This window comes from Aulonocara sp. 'chitande type north' Nkhata Bay, linkage group LG7, assembly GCF_057382095.1.
Source record: "Aulonocara sp. 'chitande type north' Nkhata Bay isolate Kocher_YH1m ecotype deep benthic linkage group LG7, A_spYH_male_GT1.1, whole genome shotgun sequence".
In the NCBI taxonomy this organism is placed as follows: domain Eukaryota; kingdom Metazoa; phylum Chordata; class Actinopteri; order Cichliformes; family Cichlidae; genus Aulonocara; species Aulonocara sp. 'chitande type north' Nkhata Bay.
In genome coordinates, this window is record NC_141350.1 from 69,741,056 (window position 1) to 69,759,823 (window position 18,768).

Consider the following 18,768-nt stretch of genomic DNA (forward strand, 5'->3'; position numbering starts at 1 on the left):
TCCTCCATCCAGGTGAAATGTGATCACTACTGGCCATTCGATCAGGATCCTCTGTACTACGGAGACCTGATCGTCCAGATGCTGTCAGAATCGGTTCTACCTGAGTGGACGATCAGAGAGTTTAACATCTACAGCGTACGTTTCACTGACAGCTGTCATCTTTGTTACAGAACCGGTTTGAGTGCGAAAGACGGCTCGAACGCTTGTTTCGTTTTATTCTTGAGAAACAAGAAAACGATCCCACCTCAGTTTAATGTGACTGTGCGTTGCAGGAGGAGCAGCTCGGCTTCAGCCGCCTGGTTCGTCAGTTTCACTACACGGTGTGGCCGGACCACGGTGTCCCAGAGACCACTCAGTCCCTCATCCAGTTTGTCCGTACTGTCCGAGACTACGTCAACAGGACTTCGGGATCTGGAGCCACTGTAGTCCACTGCAGGTACCTCATTGTGCCCTTAAAATATCAGCCTCTTCAGAGTGACGAACCACTGAATTCCTAGAATCTCAAACTGTGTGAAGCATCACATGGTCAGATGAGAAGTAATTATAGCTAAACCAACAGAAACCTCATAGTCTGAGAACCCTTATGTTTTTCACCAGTATAACACGCTAATTTGTGTTTGTGGACTAATGTGGACCATCCTGCTCATTAGCTGTGGTCAGTATACGACGTGTTTTTTGACTGGACTTTGGTCTTTTTGTCAGCGCCGGTGTGGGCCGGACGGGGACTTTCATTGTCCTGGATCGAGTGCTGCAGCAACTGGACGCCAAAGACACGGTGGATATCTACAGCGCCGTGTTTGACCTGCGACTCCATCGATCCCACATGGTGCAGACTGAGGTAGGACCAATGCTTCATGGGGGCAAACGTTTGTATGCCGTTATGTGGCATCTATCTCTGCACTTTTAATCGACTCTTCCTTTTCTGTGTGTCAGCCATATTTGTAGTTTGAAAATTGTTTAATCTGGTATGATGACTGAAATTTCACATTTGGGATTTCAGCACTGAAACTGCTGCTGAGAACCTGAATGAGTTCAGACTTATTATTTACATACTTCAATTTGTTTTCATGTCTGATGCTATGAGATGGTCCAGAGATGTCCTCTGAGAGCTTTCCTGAGCTGAGCAAATGTAAATATTAAATATATCAACGGAACCCAAGATCTCCTGTTTACAAGACGGGTTTTTTTCAGTTTGTCCTGACTGGCTAATCTGTGTTTCTAAAACTGGTCCTGACAAACACCTGAAGGCACTCAGTCACAGGTGACTAAAATAATCCCCCAGGCTGAAATGATAGACTCCTGTAATAATCCCATAATCTCTGCTGTCAGACTGAAAATGATATTTTGTAATCTGAGCTCAGGTGTGACTCACCTGCCACCTCTCCACAGGTGCAGTATGCATACCTGCATCAGTGTGTCAGAGACGTTCTCAGAGCCAGGAAGCTACGCAGCGAGCAGGAGGGAATGTACAGGATGTGAGGCGGTGAGTCATTGATAACCTTCATATTATTGATCCTACATATCAGATTACCACCCTCAGATTATGAACACATTATTGACAGATTATTGGTCCTTTTTACGGGGTGGCTGTAGCTCAGGTGGCAGAGCAGATCAGCCACTTACCAGAAGGTCGGTGGTTCAATCCCAGGCTGCTCCAGTCTGCATGCCAAATATCCTTGGGCAAGATACTAACCCCAAGTTGCTCTCCGATGCATCCATCGGAGTGTGAATGTGTGTGAATGTTAGATACTCAGCACTTAAACTTAGAAGAAGTGCCTGTGTGAATGGGTGTGATTGGGTGAATGAATTAGCTGTGTAAAGCGCTTTGAGTGCTCAGACAGAGAACAAAAGCACTATAACCAGTCTGTTTACCATTTAACAGACGTGGAGCCTCAGATTAACATCAGGTTATTGACAGGTTAATGACAGGTTATTGATGGGTTATTGACAGGTTATTGACGGGTTATTTATGGGTTATTGAGAAGTTATTGACGGCTTATTGAGCCGTTATTGACAGGTTAATGACAGATTATTGATGGGTTATTGACAGGTTATTGATGGGTTATTGACAGATTATTGACAGATTATTGATGGGTTATTGACAGGTTAATGACAGGTTATTGACGGGTTATTGACAGGTTAATGACAGATTATTGACAGGTTAATGACAGATTATTGACGGGTTAATGACAGATTATTGATGGGTTATTGACAGGTTATTGACAGGTTATTGATGGGTTATTGACGGGTTATTTATGGGTTATTGAGAAGTTATTGACGGCTTATTGAGCCGTTATTGACAGGTTAATGACAGATTATTGATGGGTTATTGACAGGTTATTTACAGGATACAGATGGGTTATTGACGGCTTATAGAGAAGTTATTGACAGGTTACTGACAGGCTATTGACAGCTCATTGACAGGTTATTGACAGGTTAATGACGGCTTATTGAGAAGTTATTGACAGGCTAGTGACAGATTATTGATGGGTTATTGACATCTTATTTATAGGTTATTGACAGGTTGTTGCCGTTTTATGACGATTATTGACAGGTTATTGATGGGTTATTGATGGCTTATTGACAGATTATTAACAGGTTACTGACGGCTTATTGATGGGTTATTGGTCCTTTCCACAGACGCTGACCCTGACCGTAACGATTGTACTGACTGCTGAGCCATTGCTGAGCTCTTCAGAGAGACATGTCCATATATTTTTCTACAGTGTTCGTATGTCACAGAGAAATGTTTATAACTTTAATTTGTTTTAATTTATGTTCAGCTGTGTGATGTCTTTCTGTATAGATTATCTATAGATTATTGGTTGTATCATCTCCTATGTGTTTGATTTGCTGGAATATTGGCTCCAGTTTCTTGGTTGAGTTTCTGTTGTCCTGTTTATATCTCTGTCACAGGTGCTCATACCTGTAAGTTTACCTGTGCTTGTACCTGTAAGTGTACCTGTGCTCGTCTGTATGTGAGCAGCTTATTAAACACACAACACAAAATTATCAGCTCTCTAATTATTCATCCAGAAACTCTATGATAATCTGAGCAGGATTATTTCAGTACAACTGAACTCTGAGCGCAAGAAAAAAAAGAACATAAAGCTTCTAAAACAAAAGATGTTTTTCACTATGAATTATGGGACGAAATCGTCTCCTCTCCTGCTTCAGTGCTTCCTAAAGGAGATCCTATCCGGTCTTTAACTGATGATCTGATAAATCCTGCTTCCGGGTCCAAACTACTCTGCGTTTAATAAGTCTGTTGTGTTTTTAACATGCTTTGTATCTTGTTATACAGGGTAGGCCATTTATATGGATACAGCGTAATAACATGGGAATGGTTGGTGATACTAAAGTCCTGTTTGTGGCACATTAGTATATGTGAGGGGGCAAACGCCTCAAGATGGGCGGTGACCATGGTGACCATTTAGAAGTCGGCCATCTTGGATACAACTTTTGTTTTTTCAATAGGAAGAGGACCATGTGACACATCAAACTTATTGGTAATGTCACAAGAAAACCAATGGTGTGCTTGGTTTCAACGTAACTTTATTCTTTCATGAGTTATTTACAAGTTTCTCTTTGTTCACAGCCATTGACATGTCGAAGAGGTTAACATGTGAGGAGTGGATCGAAATTGTGTTGCTATCTGGTGAAAGCAGTTTGTAACTCTGATAGCTCTGCTATCATAATCAATCTCTCAGTCAGAACATGCTATATCATGTTCAGGTGTAAACTAGCGAGCTAACTTCCTGCTAACTTCTAAATCTGTTAAACTTCATAAATCCTTTTCCTTTTTAATGGATGCCTGGATGTTAAACTTAATTGCTACACCTGGTAAAGCAGCCACACTGATCATTTTATTACAGATCCAGGCTTCGTGCCCAGGGTTGGCAAGCCACGGCCATAGCTGGACTGGCCATCGGCATACCAGGCATTTGCTCGGTGGCCCAATTATTATTATTATTATTATTATTTTTGTAACGGTATAAACAATGAAAGGTGGTGGATTGGCCAGATGCTGGCTGGTGTGTAAAAATAACTCAGTTGTTTGGTGGTGGCTATGGCGGTGCTTCCACAGATTCAGTAACATTAGCAAGTGGTGGAGGCCAGCAGGTGGATGAGAGAAAGGGGAGGCAGGAGGAGAGACCCGAGGCAGCCGCCGGTCTGCGTGTCAGGTGAACTGAACTTCAGGTAAGAAGTTATGACCTGCAGTCTATCTGGGTCAGATATAAACCAAGTTTAGGTGGAGTTTATTTTCGTTGCGCTGACTTTTTACAGTCAGTTACAATAACTCGTACTGCGTGCTAGCTAGCATGACGGAGTTTCTATACAGCTGGTTGGGTGCTATGACATTACTGATAGTGAACTTTATTTTATTATAGTGATGTGCGAATCATGAACGAATCGTTCAATACTCGAGAATCACTTTACTGACTCATGAATCATGATTCACAAGCCCAACTGACTCACTGACTCATCCCTGTTGCTGTTAGCAGCAATGTATTAGCTTATAATTAAAATTGTGGAGAAAAACACAACATCCAGTTTCTTAACAAAAAGATTTCTGCTCTGAACTGGAAGAAAAAACCCTGAGTAGAAGCTCACATCAAGACAATAGCTCCTCGGTTCACAGTAGCATCGCTCTGCTAACATGCTAACAGCACATTTGAGCTACTCACCCCCTCCCTCCTGGCTCACAGCTTCTTCTTCTTCTTGGTTGGCAATCAATGTTAAGGCGCATTACCGCCCCCTGGCTCACAGCTCAGTGGACATTTAGATGAGAAAATATATATTTAACACATTTAAGGAAAATACTAATAAAATAAAAATAAACAAAATAAATGTTTATTAAGCAATTTTGATAGGAAATTGCTTAATTTTTAGAAATGTTTTTGCTCTTTTTTGCTCTGTAAAATAGTTTTCTTTTAGAATCACTCATCTTAGCAGTAGGATTTACATGAAAAGAGAAACAAATTAAGTTTGAGTGAAAATGTACATTTTTTGCACTCTCTGGTCAACTGACTCAGTGAATCAAATGACTCAAAAACCGATTCACTTTGGTGAGTGACTCATTAAAACTCGATTCAGTAAAAATAATCAAATTTACCATCACTATTTTATTATAAGATTTGTTATTAGAGTTGCCAACAGTCCCGTAAAAATGAAATCGCCCCGCATTCAGAGAAAATATTATGCGTTTCGTGTTGAGCTGAGAAGGAACACAGTTTGTCCCGGACTTCAGCTACAATGAAAAAAGACATAAATGTGTATCTCTGTATTACCAAACATGCCATATTGGCCCAGTTTATTTTTCTTATCATTGCTGTGAGGAGACCATAAATAGCATTTGTATTTTCTGTTGTACAGTTCATTTGCTGTTATGGATAAGAAGTCTTTTTTTGTGTCAAAGTAGCTGATAACTATTCAAATTCAAATTCAAATTCAAATTTTATTTGTCACGTACACAGTCATACACAGTACGATATGTAGTGAAATGCTTGGACAACTGCTCATGACCTAAAGAAAACAAAAAAAAGGAAAAGGCTATGAATAAGATAGGAAATAAATATGAAAAATTAAAAAGGGTAAATTTAACTAGGAAGGAATAAAATATAAATTAAGGTTAAAAATGAAATAACTGTACAACACAAATTAGAATGAAGGGTAAATTTAACTGGGAAAGAATAAGATAAAATATATAAATTAAAGTTGAAAATGAAATAACTGTACAACAAAATACACAATAGAACTATATAAGAATGTATGAAGAAATATAAATAAATATATACACAATAACAGCAGCTGTACAAGTATTAACTGGAAATGAAGAATATAGTGACCAGTGTTGTGCGATCCACATTATGTCTTGTGCAGTGCAAATATGCTTAAAGTGATTTAAGTGATGAAGTGAAAACAATGTCCAGAAAGTCCAGTGTGTGTGTAAGAACCATATGTGTGGGTCAGTACTGTGTGGTGGTGTGATTGAGAGACCGTATCGCCTGCGGGAAGAAGCTCCTCCTCAGTCTCTCTGTGTTGGTCTTCAGGGAGCGGAATCGCTTTCCTGACCTCAGCAGAGAGAACAGTCTGTTGTTGGGATGGCTGAGGTCCTTCACCATCTTCCTGGCCTTGGTCCAGCACCGCCTGCTGTAGATTGAGTGCAGGTCAGGGAGCTCGGAGCGGATGGTGCGCTCAGCTGACCGCACAACCCTCTGTAGAGCTCGTCTGTCCTGCATGGTGCTGATAGCTGCCAACATCTGCCAACAAATAATCTATAAAGTTATTCTATACAGTGTGTAACTGTTAATATAGAGCGTTGTTATTAAATTGATTGCTAATGCAATCATACAGCACACTGACTTCTGAGGAAATTTTAAATGGCACTAGTCATCAGAAAGGTTGCCGACCCCTGATTTAGACAGTTTGTAAGTCTCAGTGGTGCCGCAGTGTTTCTTCGACTTTGGGACTTGAAGCGAAGTTTGGACCCGGGCCGGAAACGGCTAATGATTTCAGACTTAAATACTGGAAAGGAAGCACTGAAGCTCCTTTCCTTCAGAGGACGCAAACAGCATTCATGTCCTAACTCAGTCACAGCTTTTACCTTCTGTATCATCAGCTCATCACGGCCAAGGAGGTTTTCGCCTCTTCTCCACTGACACTGCGCTAAAGACGCCAACGTCCTGCAACCACAAGGATCTGGTTCTAGACCCAGCACTGGTGGAGAACAGGGATCTGACAGGAGGAGCTGAGTAAATCCAGATTCCTCTGGAAGGAGATAAACCCAGATTAAAACTCTGCTGAAGCTTCCAAAATAAGACTAAAATTTAAACTTCCCTCTCTGAAGTCGTGCGATTCAAACAGATATCAGCTGAGGATTATTTGATCACCGCTGTTTGATCAATATAGGAAGGTTGATTAGTTATAATAATGTGAAAAAATGGATTCTTCCTGTCCCAGCTTTTCACAATAAAAGCCCAAAATAACAGCGAAGAACCTTGTAAAAAAATAACAGAAGGATGTTATCTGCTGCAGAGTGTAGACTGAAATAAAAATCTTATTCTACTCGTTACAAAATAGAAGATTTATATCCATGAATATAAAATAAAATATATTTTTTATTCATTAGTCTAAAGATATTCTGCCCATAAGAATATGATGCTAGTGAGACAGAAGATTATAGTTTCCTTATTAAATTAACATTTTAAAATCAGATCAGTTTAATAAAGTAACAGCGTGAGGAATGAAACTGGTTTAATGATTTATCAATAATATTTGAATCATTTCTGATCAGTGGTCTGATTTAGTGACTTTTACAAAATAACTAAATTACATGTAAATAATTCATATAAAAGTTTTATAATAACTGTTACTGTCAGTGAGATCAGAGCAAGCGTGTGATGTTTGTAAAGAGCATGTGACCTTAGTTCAAACCTGGACCTCAGAATGATCAGCAGGATATTGATTACTCTGGTCTGAAGCTCAGGTATGAGGAAGAAGAAACCTCATCTGTGCGAGCACTCATCCTGCCTGTGAGATGTTCCCCCTCAGCGTCACTGGGACTCAAACCCACCATCTCCTGTTTACCACCTGCAGCTCACACCTGAAGCAGGCGAAGAGGAGTCTTGCTGGGCATCGGACAGAACGCAGGTTTAAGGATCTCTGCGTGTCTGAAGAGCGGTTTTGTTCCTGCTTGGTCTTGTTAATCGATCCGTGGTTGTCTCAAAGCAGCCGGCTGAATTCACTGTTGTCTACCAAGGTTTCAGGTCAACCCCCCACCCCCATTAAGCCCACGCTGAACTGCACGTGCTTTTACCTTTGTCCTTATCCAAAGGTCAAAGGTCAGACACTTTCTGTTACAGAGTTATTTCAGGATTTTATGAGAAATTTGTAGGACTTTTGATCACTTACACTGTTATCCTGACATGTGTTTGTGTGTGTCTGTGTGCCATGTTTAGATTGTTGTGAGGACCAGAAATTGGAACACTACTATGCTTGTGGGGACCAAGAGGCCTTATGGGGACAAAGTGCCCGTCCCCACAAGTTTGAAGACATTGTTGAGACTCAGAAAGTGGTTTTAGCATCACAGTTAGATTATGGTTAGGTGTGTGTGTTTTGGTAGCTGTGTGTGTGTTTAGTTGCAGTGTGTCTCGGCGTCTGGCGGGGAGAGGCCCCGGCTGTCCCAAGCTCCAGAGGCCGCGCATGCGCCGTGTGGCGGGCTTTCCACATCAAGGCTGTGAAGTGTCGGAAGTTTGTCGGAGTGAGGCCGAACAGAGGACGCTGTGAGTGAACCAAAGAGTGTTTTAAAGGCGAAAAAAGTGTGTGAGGACGCGCGGGGGAAGTCTGCAGAGTACCCCGAAGGCTCGTCGATGGGTTTGAGCCGCTTCCCGCTGGTTAATCGGCGCAGACAGCAGCGTTAGCGGCGGCTGGAAGAAGTTGTAATTGTTTTTTGGCGCTCAGCGGCGAAGAGGAAAGATGGAGGATCTGCGGCTGTAGCCGCGGCTAACGCTAGCTGCCCCAGCGTCTTCTCGGCCCCAATCTGAGCTGCCGAGCGGCCCCAAGGGCGTCCCGCGGTTTGGATGCTCCCATCGGACACGGCGAAGTAGCCCCGTAAGTATGTTTCTTTGTCCCGGGCTGTTTGTTGGATGTTTGTGGGAACGAGCGGGCGGAGTGCGTCGGTGTGTAGCCCCGAGCTAATTAGCTGAAATCACGGTTAGCTTATTGAGCTTAGCTCCGTGCTGCTAGCTGCCATTACACCCACACACCGAAGTTTGTCAGCCCAACAAAGTTCACCGAGAGCGGGGCGAGAGTGGCGCGGCCTCGCGGGGAGAGGCTGTGACCCAGAGAGAAAGAAACACGGGCCATTATCTCACACACACTGTGGTAAAGTAATAAGTCAGTGTTTTCAGCCTCCCCCCGCACGCACGCACGCACACACACACACGCATTCTGAGTGAGTGATTCAAAACAAGGAAGGACAGAAACACAAAGATCAGGCTGCTTTCATTCAGTCAGTGATCGATTAATCAATCGGTGCCAGTTTCATCTTATCATCTGTCAGTTATTTTATTGATTAATCAGTCAGCTGCTCCAGAGACCTTCCTTCAAAAATCAGTGTGCTCTATAAGGGAACCGTTTAAACTCTTCTGGCAGGAAATTATCTTCGTTATTTATTGATAAACAGGCTAATAATTATCTGAACGACTGAGTCAAAGGATCTGTGGGGGTTTGGAATATTGATTAGCTGATTATTATAGGTTATTGAGATTTCTTATATTGATCGATCAACTCTAGGATGTCGACATTTACAATCCTCGTTCCTCAGTTTATTTTATTTTATCTTCCTCATCTATAGCTTAATTTAACATCAAACCCATCAGACTGACAGGGTTGGGTGAAATCAGTCAGATCAATATCAGCCAGTCTTAGTATTTTCTAATCAGTAAAAAAAACGTTTTTTTTTTTTCATTTAAATTCAGACTTCATCCATTTATTGATTACTAATCATTGTTAATTACCTGATTGGAAGAGAAACAGCTGGCTGATTAATCAGATAATTAGTTGATTAAAGGTTTTTAATGTTTAAATGTTGGGACATGCGGTTGTAAAAAGCTTTGAAGATTGATTGTAGAGTGACAGATTAAAGGAAAAACAGTGTGAGGTCAGGAGACTGTCATCGTGGTTTCCTGCTGTTCACCCCGACTCTTCACCAGACACCATTCAGGAAAACAGGACTTTTACCTGAGAGAACAGGTGAGCTCCGGGTCTGCCCCTGTCCCTACTGCTGTGACGCAGGGTCTGTTTGGATCACAGGTAATTCAGTGAAACGTGAAAAAGTGGCCGAGTTTCCCGCCAGGTATAATCTGTTTTTGTGAATGGACTCTGGTGAGACGTTTCATGTCACTTCTACATAAACATGGACGTTATATTTAATCCCACACTGAGGAAAATTAACTGCAGCACAGGAGATGGGAAGAAAAGGTGAATCACAAAAATAAAATAAGAATAGAAAAAAAATAAATCAGTAAATTGGTCCACGGAAAAGGCCAAAATACTAACACGCCAACATGAAGACGGTGTGAACCTCCAACCTTCTGCTTACCCGATGGATCAGTGCTGTGAGATGTTTTGGGCTCGCGTGTCCCCGTCGTCATGTTTAGATTTATTGATAATAACTTGCATTAATGTCTGGATATTGATCTGTCCCCGAATCTGAACCCTGCTTTGGATAAAACTTCAAAACGCCGAAACTCGTTAAAGCACGTTTAACCCACAGAAAGTAAACAGAGTCACTCGGACCTTCAAAATAAAAGCATAAAAATCAGCTGTAAAAGTTTGTGATGCGCTCAGATTAGTGTAGATGTTTTTAATCTTCATGTGTCAGATTTTAGATGAAGGGTCATCGAATTTTGCTAAATGGAACAAATGCCGACCCATCGCCCGGTGGGTTGACCCAGTGTGACCGCACTGAGGTGGAGCTGATGATTTCAGACACACTTGACTGCTCTGCAGCTGAAAACAATGAAACTAAACCTAGTTATTGATTATTGATGACTGAAGCAGATATGGTAAGGCTAGGTAAAGTTTATTTTCTTTTCTGAAGCTGGTCAGAGGCTGTTTTAAGATCATTTTCCCTTTTCTTGGACAGTGACACGTATGTGTCAGCTATGCGGCGTTCGGTCGCTGCTTCCACCTGTAAATAAAAATGACGGCTTTATAATCGTTTCCTGTTTGAGTCCAGCGCAAGCGAAGGCGCCGGCTCACGGGGCGGGCGGGGCTGTCTGTCGGGCAAATGATTAAAGTGAGTGAGTAAAGCCTTGAACGCCCTCACACGCTGAAGCTGTAAAATAATAAGTTCATTTGTTAAACTGAGCTTCACTTGCGTAATCTGGATCTGGCAGTGGTTTCCTGCAGCTCCCAGTGAGTCTGCAGAAAGCACCGTCTCAGGTTTAGAAAACTAAACAGGTGAATTCTGATTATTTTTAATTTGACAGTTTTCCTCCATCCAATAAAATCATGAAAAGGAATTAAAGAATTCATTTGAATGAAAAGAAACTTTAAAATCCAATCTCATTAAGAGCAACGACCAAAGAAAGTGACGGACCAATGAGAGGCAGCCGTCAGACGTAAACAGTTCAGCCTGGATCATCAGAGCGGCGTCATTACAGCAGCAGCAAAAATGATTTCAGGAGTAATGATCGAGATTTCTGTGACGCATGAAAGCGCAGACCGATGCTGTGTTTGAGAGTGTCACAGGATGTGTGATGCACCCTCTGCCAGCACATCAGTGACTGTGTGACGGCTCTGAAAACGAGACACGCTGCGATCGGTGATTGAGCCGACATTGATCCGAGCATTGAACTATGTTTTAGCCTCTTTAAACAGTTTTTTGTGGAAGGATGATTTTAGAGCGTTTTTGTCTTTGAGAGTAATCCGGCAGCGGCAGCTTGAAGTGGCGTGCTGCAACTGGAGACTGCGTAACAATCCCAAAAGCCAGCTAATGTTTTTTTATATTAAAAAAACATAAATAATTTGTTTAATTAACAGGAGCACTGTTATGATGAAAAAGAAAAACGGCAGCAGAAAAACAGAAGGGTCAGAGGTCACGGCACCTTATCGTCAGACTGGACAGAAGAAATGAGGAAGCGTTGAGCAATGGTCACAGGGTCAGGGTATCAAAGCGATCTGGCGTCCTCATGAATGCCTGTCGTGTTATTAAGGTGACAGTAACACGAGTGAAGTGTGGCGCAAAATGCCAAACATCAACTTCTTCTTTAACACCAAATGTCACCTGAAAATCATCAGACAAAATAATGCAAAAAACAAACAAACCGAGACTGTTGATGATGCAGAGTGATGTCAGAGGGCAGTGTGATCTTTTATTTTGGTGCACTGAGCCTCACCTGCTGTTTCTTGTGCAGAGCTGCTGTTCCTGTTTGACCCCTGACGGCTCTGAGGATGGAAGCAGGGCTACCGGAGGCAGGATCTAGGTGAGTCCACCAATCGGGGAGCAGGGTGCGTGCGTCGTCTGGGTGCTGCCATGTTTCCTCACGTGCCTTCTCCTTGCTGCAGACATCAGATGGTGCTCTGAAGAAGCCATGGGTAGCTGCCTAAGCTGTCCAGAGAAAGAGTCGATTCCAGATAATCATCAGAGTAAATTCAAGGTGAGTCCTGCCCCGGCCTGCCTCACCTGTACGCCCACACGTCCCGTCGCTCGCTCATTACTCACAGCCCTGCTGCACACCTGCCGACGTGTCTCCACGTGAGGGTGGCTGATTGGTGAGCAGGTTGGGCTGTGGGCGGAGCCTCAGCTCCCACAGCTGTAACAGCAATGGGCTGTAAGTCTAAACGGGTTTATGCTGGGAAATGAGTCAGAGATCAGCTGATCTAAGAAAAGGGAGGAGAGTCTTCAGGTCACGTGGTTAAAGTTCTCGTCCTCTGATTGCTCAAATCATCAATAATTTATGACCAGCAGGCAGGAGGTGATATCCGCCTCATTGAGAGGGCGCAGGTTCTCCGGGTCACAGTGGTCTTATCCAAATTTTTGAGTGCATTGTCCCTTTAAAGGGGACATGAAACGCTGCACATATGCTGATTCACGCCACTGAGCGCTGCTCTTACAAACTGACATAGTTGTAACGTCGTGTGGTTGGTTGCAGCTAACAGAATGAAATGTGATGTCACAGAGTGACACCGGCAGTAACTGTGTGATCATGACGGGCTACGTTTGCTGTCTCACTGCATAGTAAACAAAGATCCGCCATGTGGTGCTTAAATAAAACTTCAGTCTGTGGAGATGTTTGTGATGTAGAAGGTCCTCGGGCTTAAATGAGCAGCTGCAGGCTGCACGACCTCCGTCAGTTTGTAGGTGGCATTAGATGTTTGTTTGCTTCTGAACACAAGGCCGTGAGAAGTTCACGTCTTGTGTTCAGCATGAAGACAGAGCACGCTCCGTTAAACTCATCCTCAGGATTAAGATTCACTGATTTCTGCAGATGTGTGCCGATACTGGGTGAGGTGCCGGTAAAGGCGTGAAATGTCAGAGGTCATGACGCTCTCTCTCTCTCTCTGCCCGTCAGGTGATCAATGTGGACGACGATGGAAACGAACTGGGCTCGGGAGTGATGGAGCTGACCGACGCCGAGCTCGTCCTCCATACCCATCGCCGCGATGACGTCAGGTGGCCTTATCTGTGCCTGCGCCGCTATGGCTACGACTCTAACCTGTTCTCGTTCGAGAGCGGCCGCCGCTGCCAGACGGGCCAAGGTAAGAATCCGTGTGTGCCAACAGGAAATGAGGTCACCACAAGATCGTGTGTGTGTGTGTTGATTAAAGGTGTTTCTTGTTTCTGGTCTCTGCCTTGCTATGATTCGCTGTCAGGAGGGGGGTGTAGGAGGGGCCGTTAGGTCAGGTGGCCTAGTAAGTCTCAGCAGAATGTCCTTTGTCCTGCCCCGCCCCCGATCAGTATTGATCAGCTGTCGGTGAAAGAGCGTGTGGGTCAAAACCTGCCTGCAGTGTGTGTGGTGCGTGATCCACCTGGCTTTGGTTCCTGTGAGGAGTCAGCAGAACCACCAAAATGATCCAGATCAATAGAAAACCAGTTGATCTGGATCATTCTGATAGTTGATCAGCAGCTCCTCCCACCGCTCAGCGTCCATCGTAGGAACGTCTCTTAGATGTAGGAGGAGCTAAATTTTCACTTCAGTGATTGTAGATCATGTGCATTTTTCTGCAAATGCTCAGTCGCAGCATCACTCATCCAGAGCATGACTCTGGGTCCGCCCACCACAATAGCGTGCTAGTGACATGAGAAAAACTTTCCTCAGCTCTGATTGGCTTGTTTCCTGCCTGCTGATTGCCTCCTTGGGCAGGAAGCTGTTTGTGTCTTCAGAGATTAGACCGATCCCCTCATCTCTCTTCCTGTTTCCTGTGGGTGAGGCTGCAGCTGACAGAGTGCAGCATAGTAACCACAGTAACCAGATTACCTGTTACTGATCTCACCTGTAAGTGTTCTTAATGTTGTTGCTGTTGGTGAACCCTTCACTGTGACTTCACCTGTAAGCTCCACCTCCTCCTGGACTCACCTGAGCTCAGTTTGATTGTCCTAATTCAAACTCAGTGTTCTGTAGTTTAAACCTGGCTGTTTCTACCTGACCAGGTGTGGGTGCTCATTTTAACCTGTGTGTGTGTGTGTGTGTGTTCAGGCATCTTTGCCTTCAAGTGTGCTCGCGCTGAGGAGATCTTCAACATGCTGCAGGAGGTGATGCACAGCCACAGCATCAGCGTGGTGGAGGAGGCTGTGCTGGAACCCAGCCACCAGGCGGCGCTCACGCCTGCAGGTAAAAACACCTGACAACCGTGGAGTGAAATGACATGTGGGGAGGGAAAGAGAGCACCAAATCTCTGTTGTGTCGCCCTCTGGTGGCTGTTAGATGAAGTGAAGGTTCATGTCAATTCCTGTTGATCAGTGATTGGAGGCTTGAATATCTTAAAGCCTTCAAGGTTCAAGGTTCTTTATTTGTCACATGCATAGTTATACAAGTATAACACACAGTGAAATGTAGCCTGACACGCTCCTCGACATGTGCAAAAATTGGGGGGGGGGGGGGGGTGTAGAGGAAGAACATTATTTATATATATATATATATATTTAAATATACATACACACACACACACACAGACATATAGTATATACACTGGGTGAATGTGCAGAAGTAGCAGCAAGCAGGTGAATTCTGTACATTAATATGAATAGACATCTGACTATTTTACAGGATAGACAATATAAACATATTTAAAATTAAAGGAATTGAAATGTACATTGTGCCTTGGTTTAGAGTGTCTGGAAGAGAGTCCTGTCCTTCAACATGAAATTCAGGTGTTAGTGTATTTTTACCATGTGACGTTTACAGGTGCAGGTCACATGCTTACTCACTAAACTCCTCCCATCTCTCTTTCCCCTCTGGCTGCAGCTCTTGGCTACTCGGTGCCGTCTGTGCCAAATGGTGTCACGCGGATCCCATCTGTAGGCGAGGCACCATCTCACCCATCCAGTCGTCACCCGTCTGTGGCGAGCACCCGGCTGCCGTCGGTGGGGGAGGAGTCTACGCACCCTCTGCTGGTGGCCGATGAAGCGGTAAGTCTCACCTGCGATCCTCGCTGTCGGGGGCGGGACATCCTGAGCTCTGTGTGCACTTTCAGCAGCACTGCCCAGTCACGTTTGAGCATGGTTAAAATACACCTGCACAGGAAGTGTTTTGTTCTATGCACAAGCAGAGAACGGCTTCTTCCTGCATCTGCTTTTCACAATAAAAGCCCCAGACTGCTGGTAAACTCTTTCTACAATATAGTGACCCATTAAACCTGACACAAGTACACCTCAAGCCCCTGAAGGTTTTATCAGATACTGTGATGTTATCATGTTGACCAATAGGCTGAAATGACCCCTCATTAGAAAAGCATTGTGTCAGTTAGTTTCAACACAGTAATGTACAGAAATCGATCAGAAACCTGTCGACCACATCAATCTGTACCTCAGACCTTAGTTAACAGTAGCTCCTGCATTTTAATCAAACACCTGAAGAAAACGTTGAGTTTAACCTGCAGTGCTGACCCATCAGTTTTTAGATCAGGTAGACACAGGTCTGATCTTCACTAGCAGAACATAAAGTCCAGCTGAAGGAATCTGCTACCTGAAAACTCTCCTGAGAGATCACCTGGGGACCACTGATGATTGTACAGGTGTCTCACTCCTCTGACCTGTTAGCTTTACCTGGAGGACTTGGACTGCTCGTCATCTAAATAAATGAGAGATGTGACACACCTGGACAGTCCGAGGGTTCAGGTGATCGTTTCCAGATGTTTTCCGTGCTCCTGAAGCTTTCTGTCACTTTAAAGTTTGTCAGTATGGTGACCTGTAGGTAACTGGGTCTCACCTATCTATCTGTTCACAGGTACACACCTACGTCAACACCACGGGGCTCCTGGAGGAGCAGCCGAGCCCGCTAACTGTCACCACCCCGCTGGAGAGCCCTACCTCTCCACAGTCTCAGTGTCCGCCGACGCCTCCGCCCCCTCCGAGGGTCCGCGGGGAGCCACCGCCACCGACGCCCACCCCAGCAGAGCCACAGGTGTTGCTGGAGCCACAAGGCGTGCGTTTTGTGCTGGGCCCCACGCCTGTTCAGAGGCAGCTGATGGAGCGGCGGCAGAAGGCGCTGAAGGATGCCGCCGAGCACCAAGAGACTAACGGCCACGGCGAGAAGCCCACCGAGCCTGAACCCGCCGCCACGCACTCCAACGGCTCGTCGGCTCCTCGCCGCCACCGCCCGCCCCCCCTCACACCCGACCTGCAGAATGTCAATAACTCGGCCCAGCGGCGCACGGCCCTGCTGGACTATGAGAACCTGCCAGCGCTTCCGCCCGTGTGGGAGGCGAGGAAGCCGAGCTCCGAGGACGAGGAGAAGAGCTGCGGCGGCTCCAAAACGCCGTCGCTCAATGGCTACAACCACCATGCCCACCACCACCTGCACCACTCCTACTCCCACCCGTTGTCCGCTGCGCTCGAGTCCTCGCACAACTACGTCAACACAGAGAACGTCACGGCGCCGCTCAGCGCCCATCGGCCTGACACGGCCCGCCGCCGCGTTGATGGGCCCACCATCTTCAACTTTGACTTCCGCCGGCCGCTGGTGTCGGGCCACAGCGAGCCGCCCAAGACGCTCAACTACATCGAGGTGGAGATGGACAGCGGGGCCGGGAACAAAGGCACCTCCGACGGGAGCAATCCCCACACACCGCGCACCCCCTCCTCGCCGTTGCCCCCCACCACCCCCACCCGCCGCACCGAACTCTATGCCCTCATCGACATCGAGCGCACCGCTGCCATGTCCAACTTACAGAAGGCGCGGCCGCGGGACGACGGCACGTCACGCAAGACGAGACACAACAGCACGGAGCTGCCCACCAAAAGCACGGCGTGACACCCCCCCCTCCCCCGTTTTTACTCTGGGCTCCACGCCGAGCCGCACACGGACTCCATGAGCCGGACACTTCCTGCAGACAGACTGATGATGACATACCTCTGCTGGAGGCGGCGTGCTGATGATGTAATAGACTTCCTTATATGGTACAAATCAGTATTACTGAACAAAGCATTCCATTTAGCCTTTTATACGAGTCACTACGTGCTGCTGTAAGTCACTTATGTTCTACATGTACAGTAGATGTGCCACAATAAAAGTCTGGTTTTATTTCTACTGCAGAGCCTGTTTGGGGAGGAGTCTGTTTAGCTCATTTAAATGTCTGAACTAGTGATGGTAAATTTGATTCTTTTTACTGAATCGAGTTTTAATGAGTCACTCACCAAAGTGAATCGAATTTTTGAGTCATTTGATTCACTGAGTCAGTCGACCAGAGAGTGCAAAAAATGTACATTTTCACTCAAACTTAATTTGTTTCTCTTTTCATGTAAATCCTACTGCTAAGATGAGTGATTCTAAAAGAAAACAACTATTTTATAGAGCAAAAAAGAGTAAAGACATTTCTAAAATTAAGCAATTTCCTATCAAAATTGCTTAATAAACATTTTGTTTATTTTTATTTTATTAGTATTTTCCTTAAATGTGTCAAATATATATTTTCTCATCGAAATGTCCACTGAGCTGTGAGCCAGGGGGCGGTAATGCGCCTTAACATTGGTTGCCAACCAAGAAGAAGAAGAAGCTGTGAGCCAGGAGGGAGGGGGTGAGTAGCTCAAATGTGCTGTTAGCATGTTAGCAGAGCGATGCTACTGTGAACCGAGGAGCTATTGTCTTGATGTGAGCTTCTACTCAGGGTTTTTTCTTCCAGTTCAGAGCAGAAATCTTTTTGTTACGATACTGGATGTTGTGTTTTTCTCCACAATTTTAATTATAAGCTAATACATTGCTGCTAACAGCAACAGGGATGAGTCAGTGAGTCAGTTGGGCTTGTGAATCATGATTCATGAGTCAGTAAAGTGATTCTCGAGTATTGAACGATTCGTTCATGATTCGCGCATCACTAGTCTGAACTCGGGTTTCTGGTGCAGCAGTGAGAGAAGATCTGCAGTTTGGCGATGACTGATGAAGGCACCACATGTGACTGAAGTGCAGACTTTCAGCTTTTGCTCAGCAGCTTTACAGATTTACTTTTTGCTGTCTGTGGGATCTGCAGTGTTAAAAGCAACTCTTACATTTAGACAGTCTGTCCACTTACTTTTTATCTTGTGAGAACGGTGTAGTACTTTAATGAAACCCTGCCCTTCAGTCCTATCCTGGTTCTTACACAGGAAGAACTATGAAACCTGGCCTTCGTCAGCATCACTGCACCTGAGCACACAGGTGTTTTCCTGTATGACCTCAGCGCAGCAGGTTTAGGAGAGAATGCTGAAAACGTGTGCTGACAATACCTGTTCAACCAATCACATCCATTCACTGGCTGTGGGACAGGAAGCTGTACAGAGTCAGTGGAATCCAGATGTTTATGTTACTGCGCTAATCTGTCATTCACCTGCTTTTATTTTCCTGTAACCTACAGGTGTGTTAGTCATCCACCCCACACATCTGACCCTACACCCTAAACATGACCCCAGTATCAAATACTCGAGTACATCTCGCTGCTCACGCTTTGCACTGCAGATCTACACCTTTAGCCCTCCACAGGACTGTTGGTAATAGGTGATCAATATGATGAATATTGATCGACCCCATTGGTCTAAAGGTCACATGATTGATGTGTGAGACCGAC

The 18,768-nt window shown here is 44.9% G+C and overlaps 2 protein-coding genes across 3 annotated transcripts in view; both read left to right on the plus strand.

Annotated features, from left to right (window-relative positions):
* The window catches only part of ptprbl (protein tyrosine phosphatase receptor type B, like), a 30,264-nt gene extending 27,255 nt beyond the window's left edge, over window positions 1-3,009 (plus strand). For both annotated transcript variants that reach the window (XM_086302291.1, XM_086302292.1), the window contains 5 exons: window positions 13-135; window positions 273-436; window positions 703-838; window positions 1,390-1,483; window positions 2,641-3,009. In XM_086302291.1, the coding sequence (XP_086158417.1) occupies window positions 13-135; window positions 273-436; window positions 703-838; window positions 1,390-1,479 (513 nt within the window). In that variant the 3' untranslated portion in view covers window positions 1,480-1,483; window positions 2,641-3,009. The remainder of the gene's footprint in view (window positions 1-12; window positions 136-272; window positions 437-702; window positions 839-1,389; window positions 1,484-2,640) is intronic.
* A 138-nt stretch (window positions 3,010-3,147) lies between these two features.
* Window positions 3,148-17,265, plus strand: LOC147326891 (fibroblast growth factor receptor substrate 2-like). The gene is made up of 7 exons (XM_086302293.1): window positions 3,148-8,613; window positions 11,925-11,993; window positions 12,076-12,167; window positions 13,083-13,269; window positions 14,208-14,342; window positions 14,976-15,139; window positions 15,957-17,265. The coding sequence occupies exons 3-7, from the start codon at window positions 12,102-12,104 to the stop codon at window positions 16,980-16,982; spliced, it is 1,578 nt and encodes a 525-aa protein (XP_086158419.1). The 5' UTR covers window positions 3,148-8,613; window positions 11,925-11,993; window positions 12,076-12,101; the 3' UTR covers window positions 16,983-17,265.
* The last annotated feature ends 1,503 nt before the right edge of the window (window positions 17,266-18,768 follow it).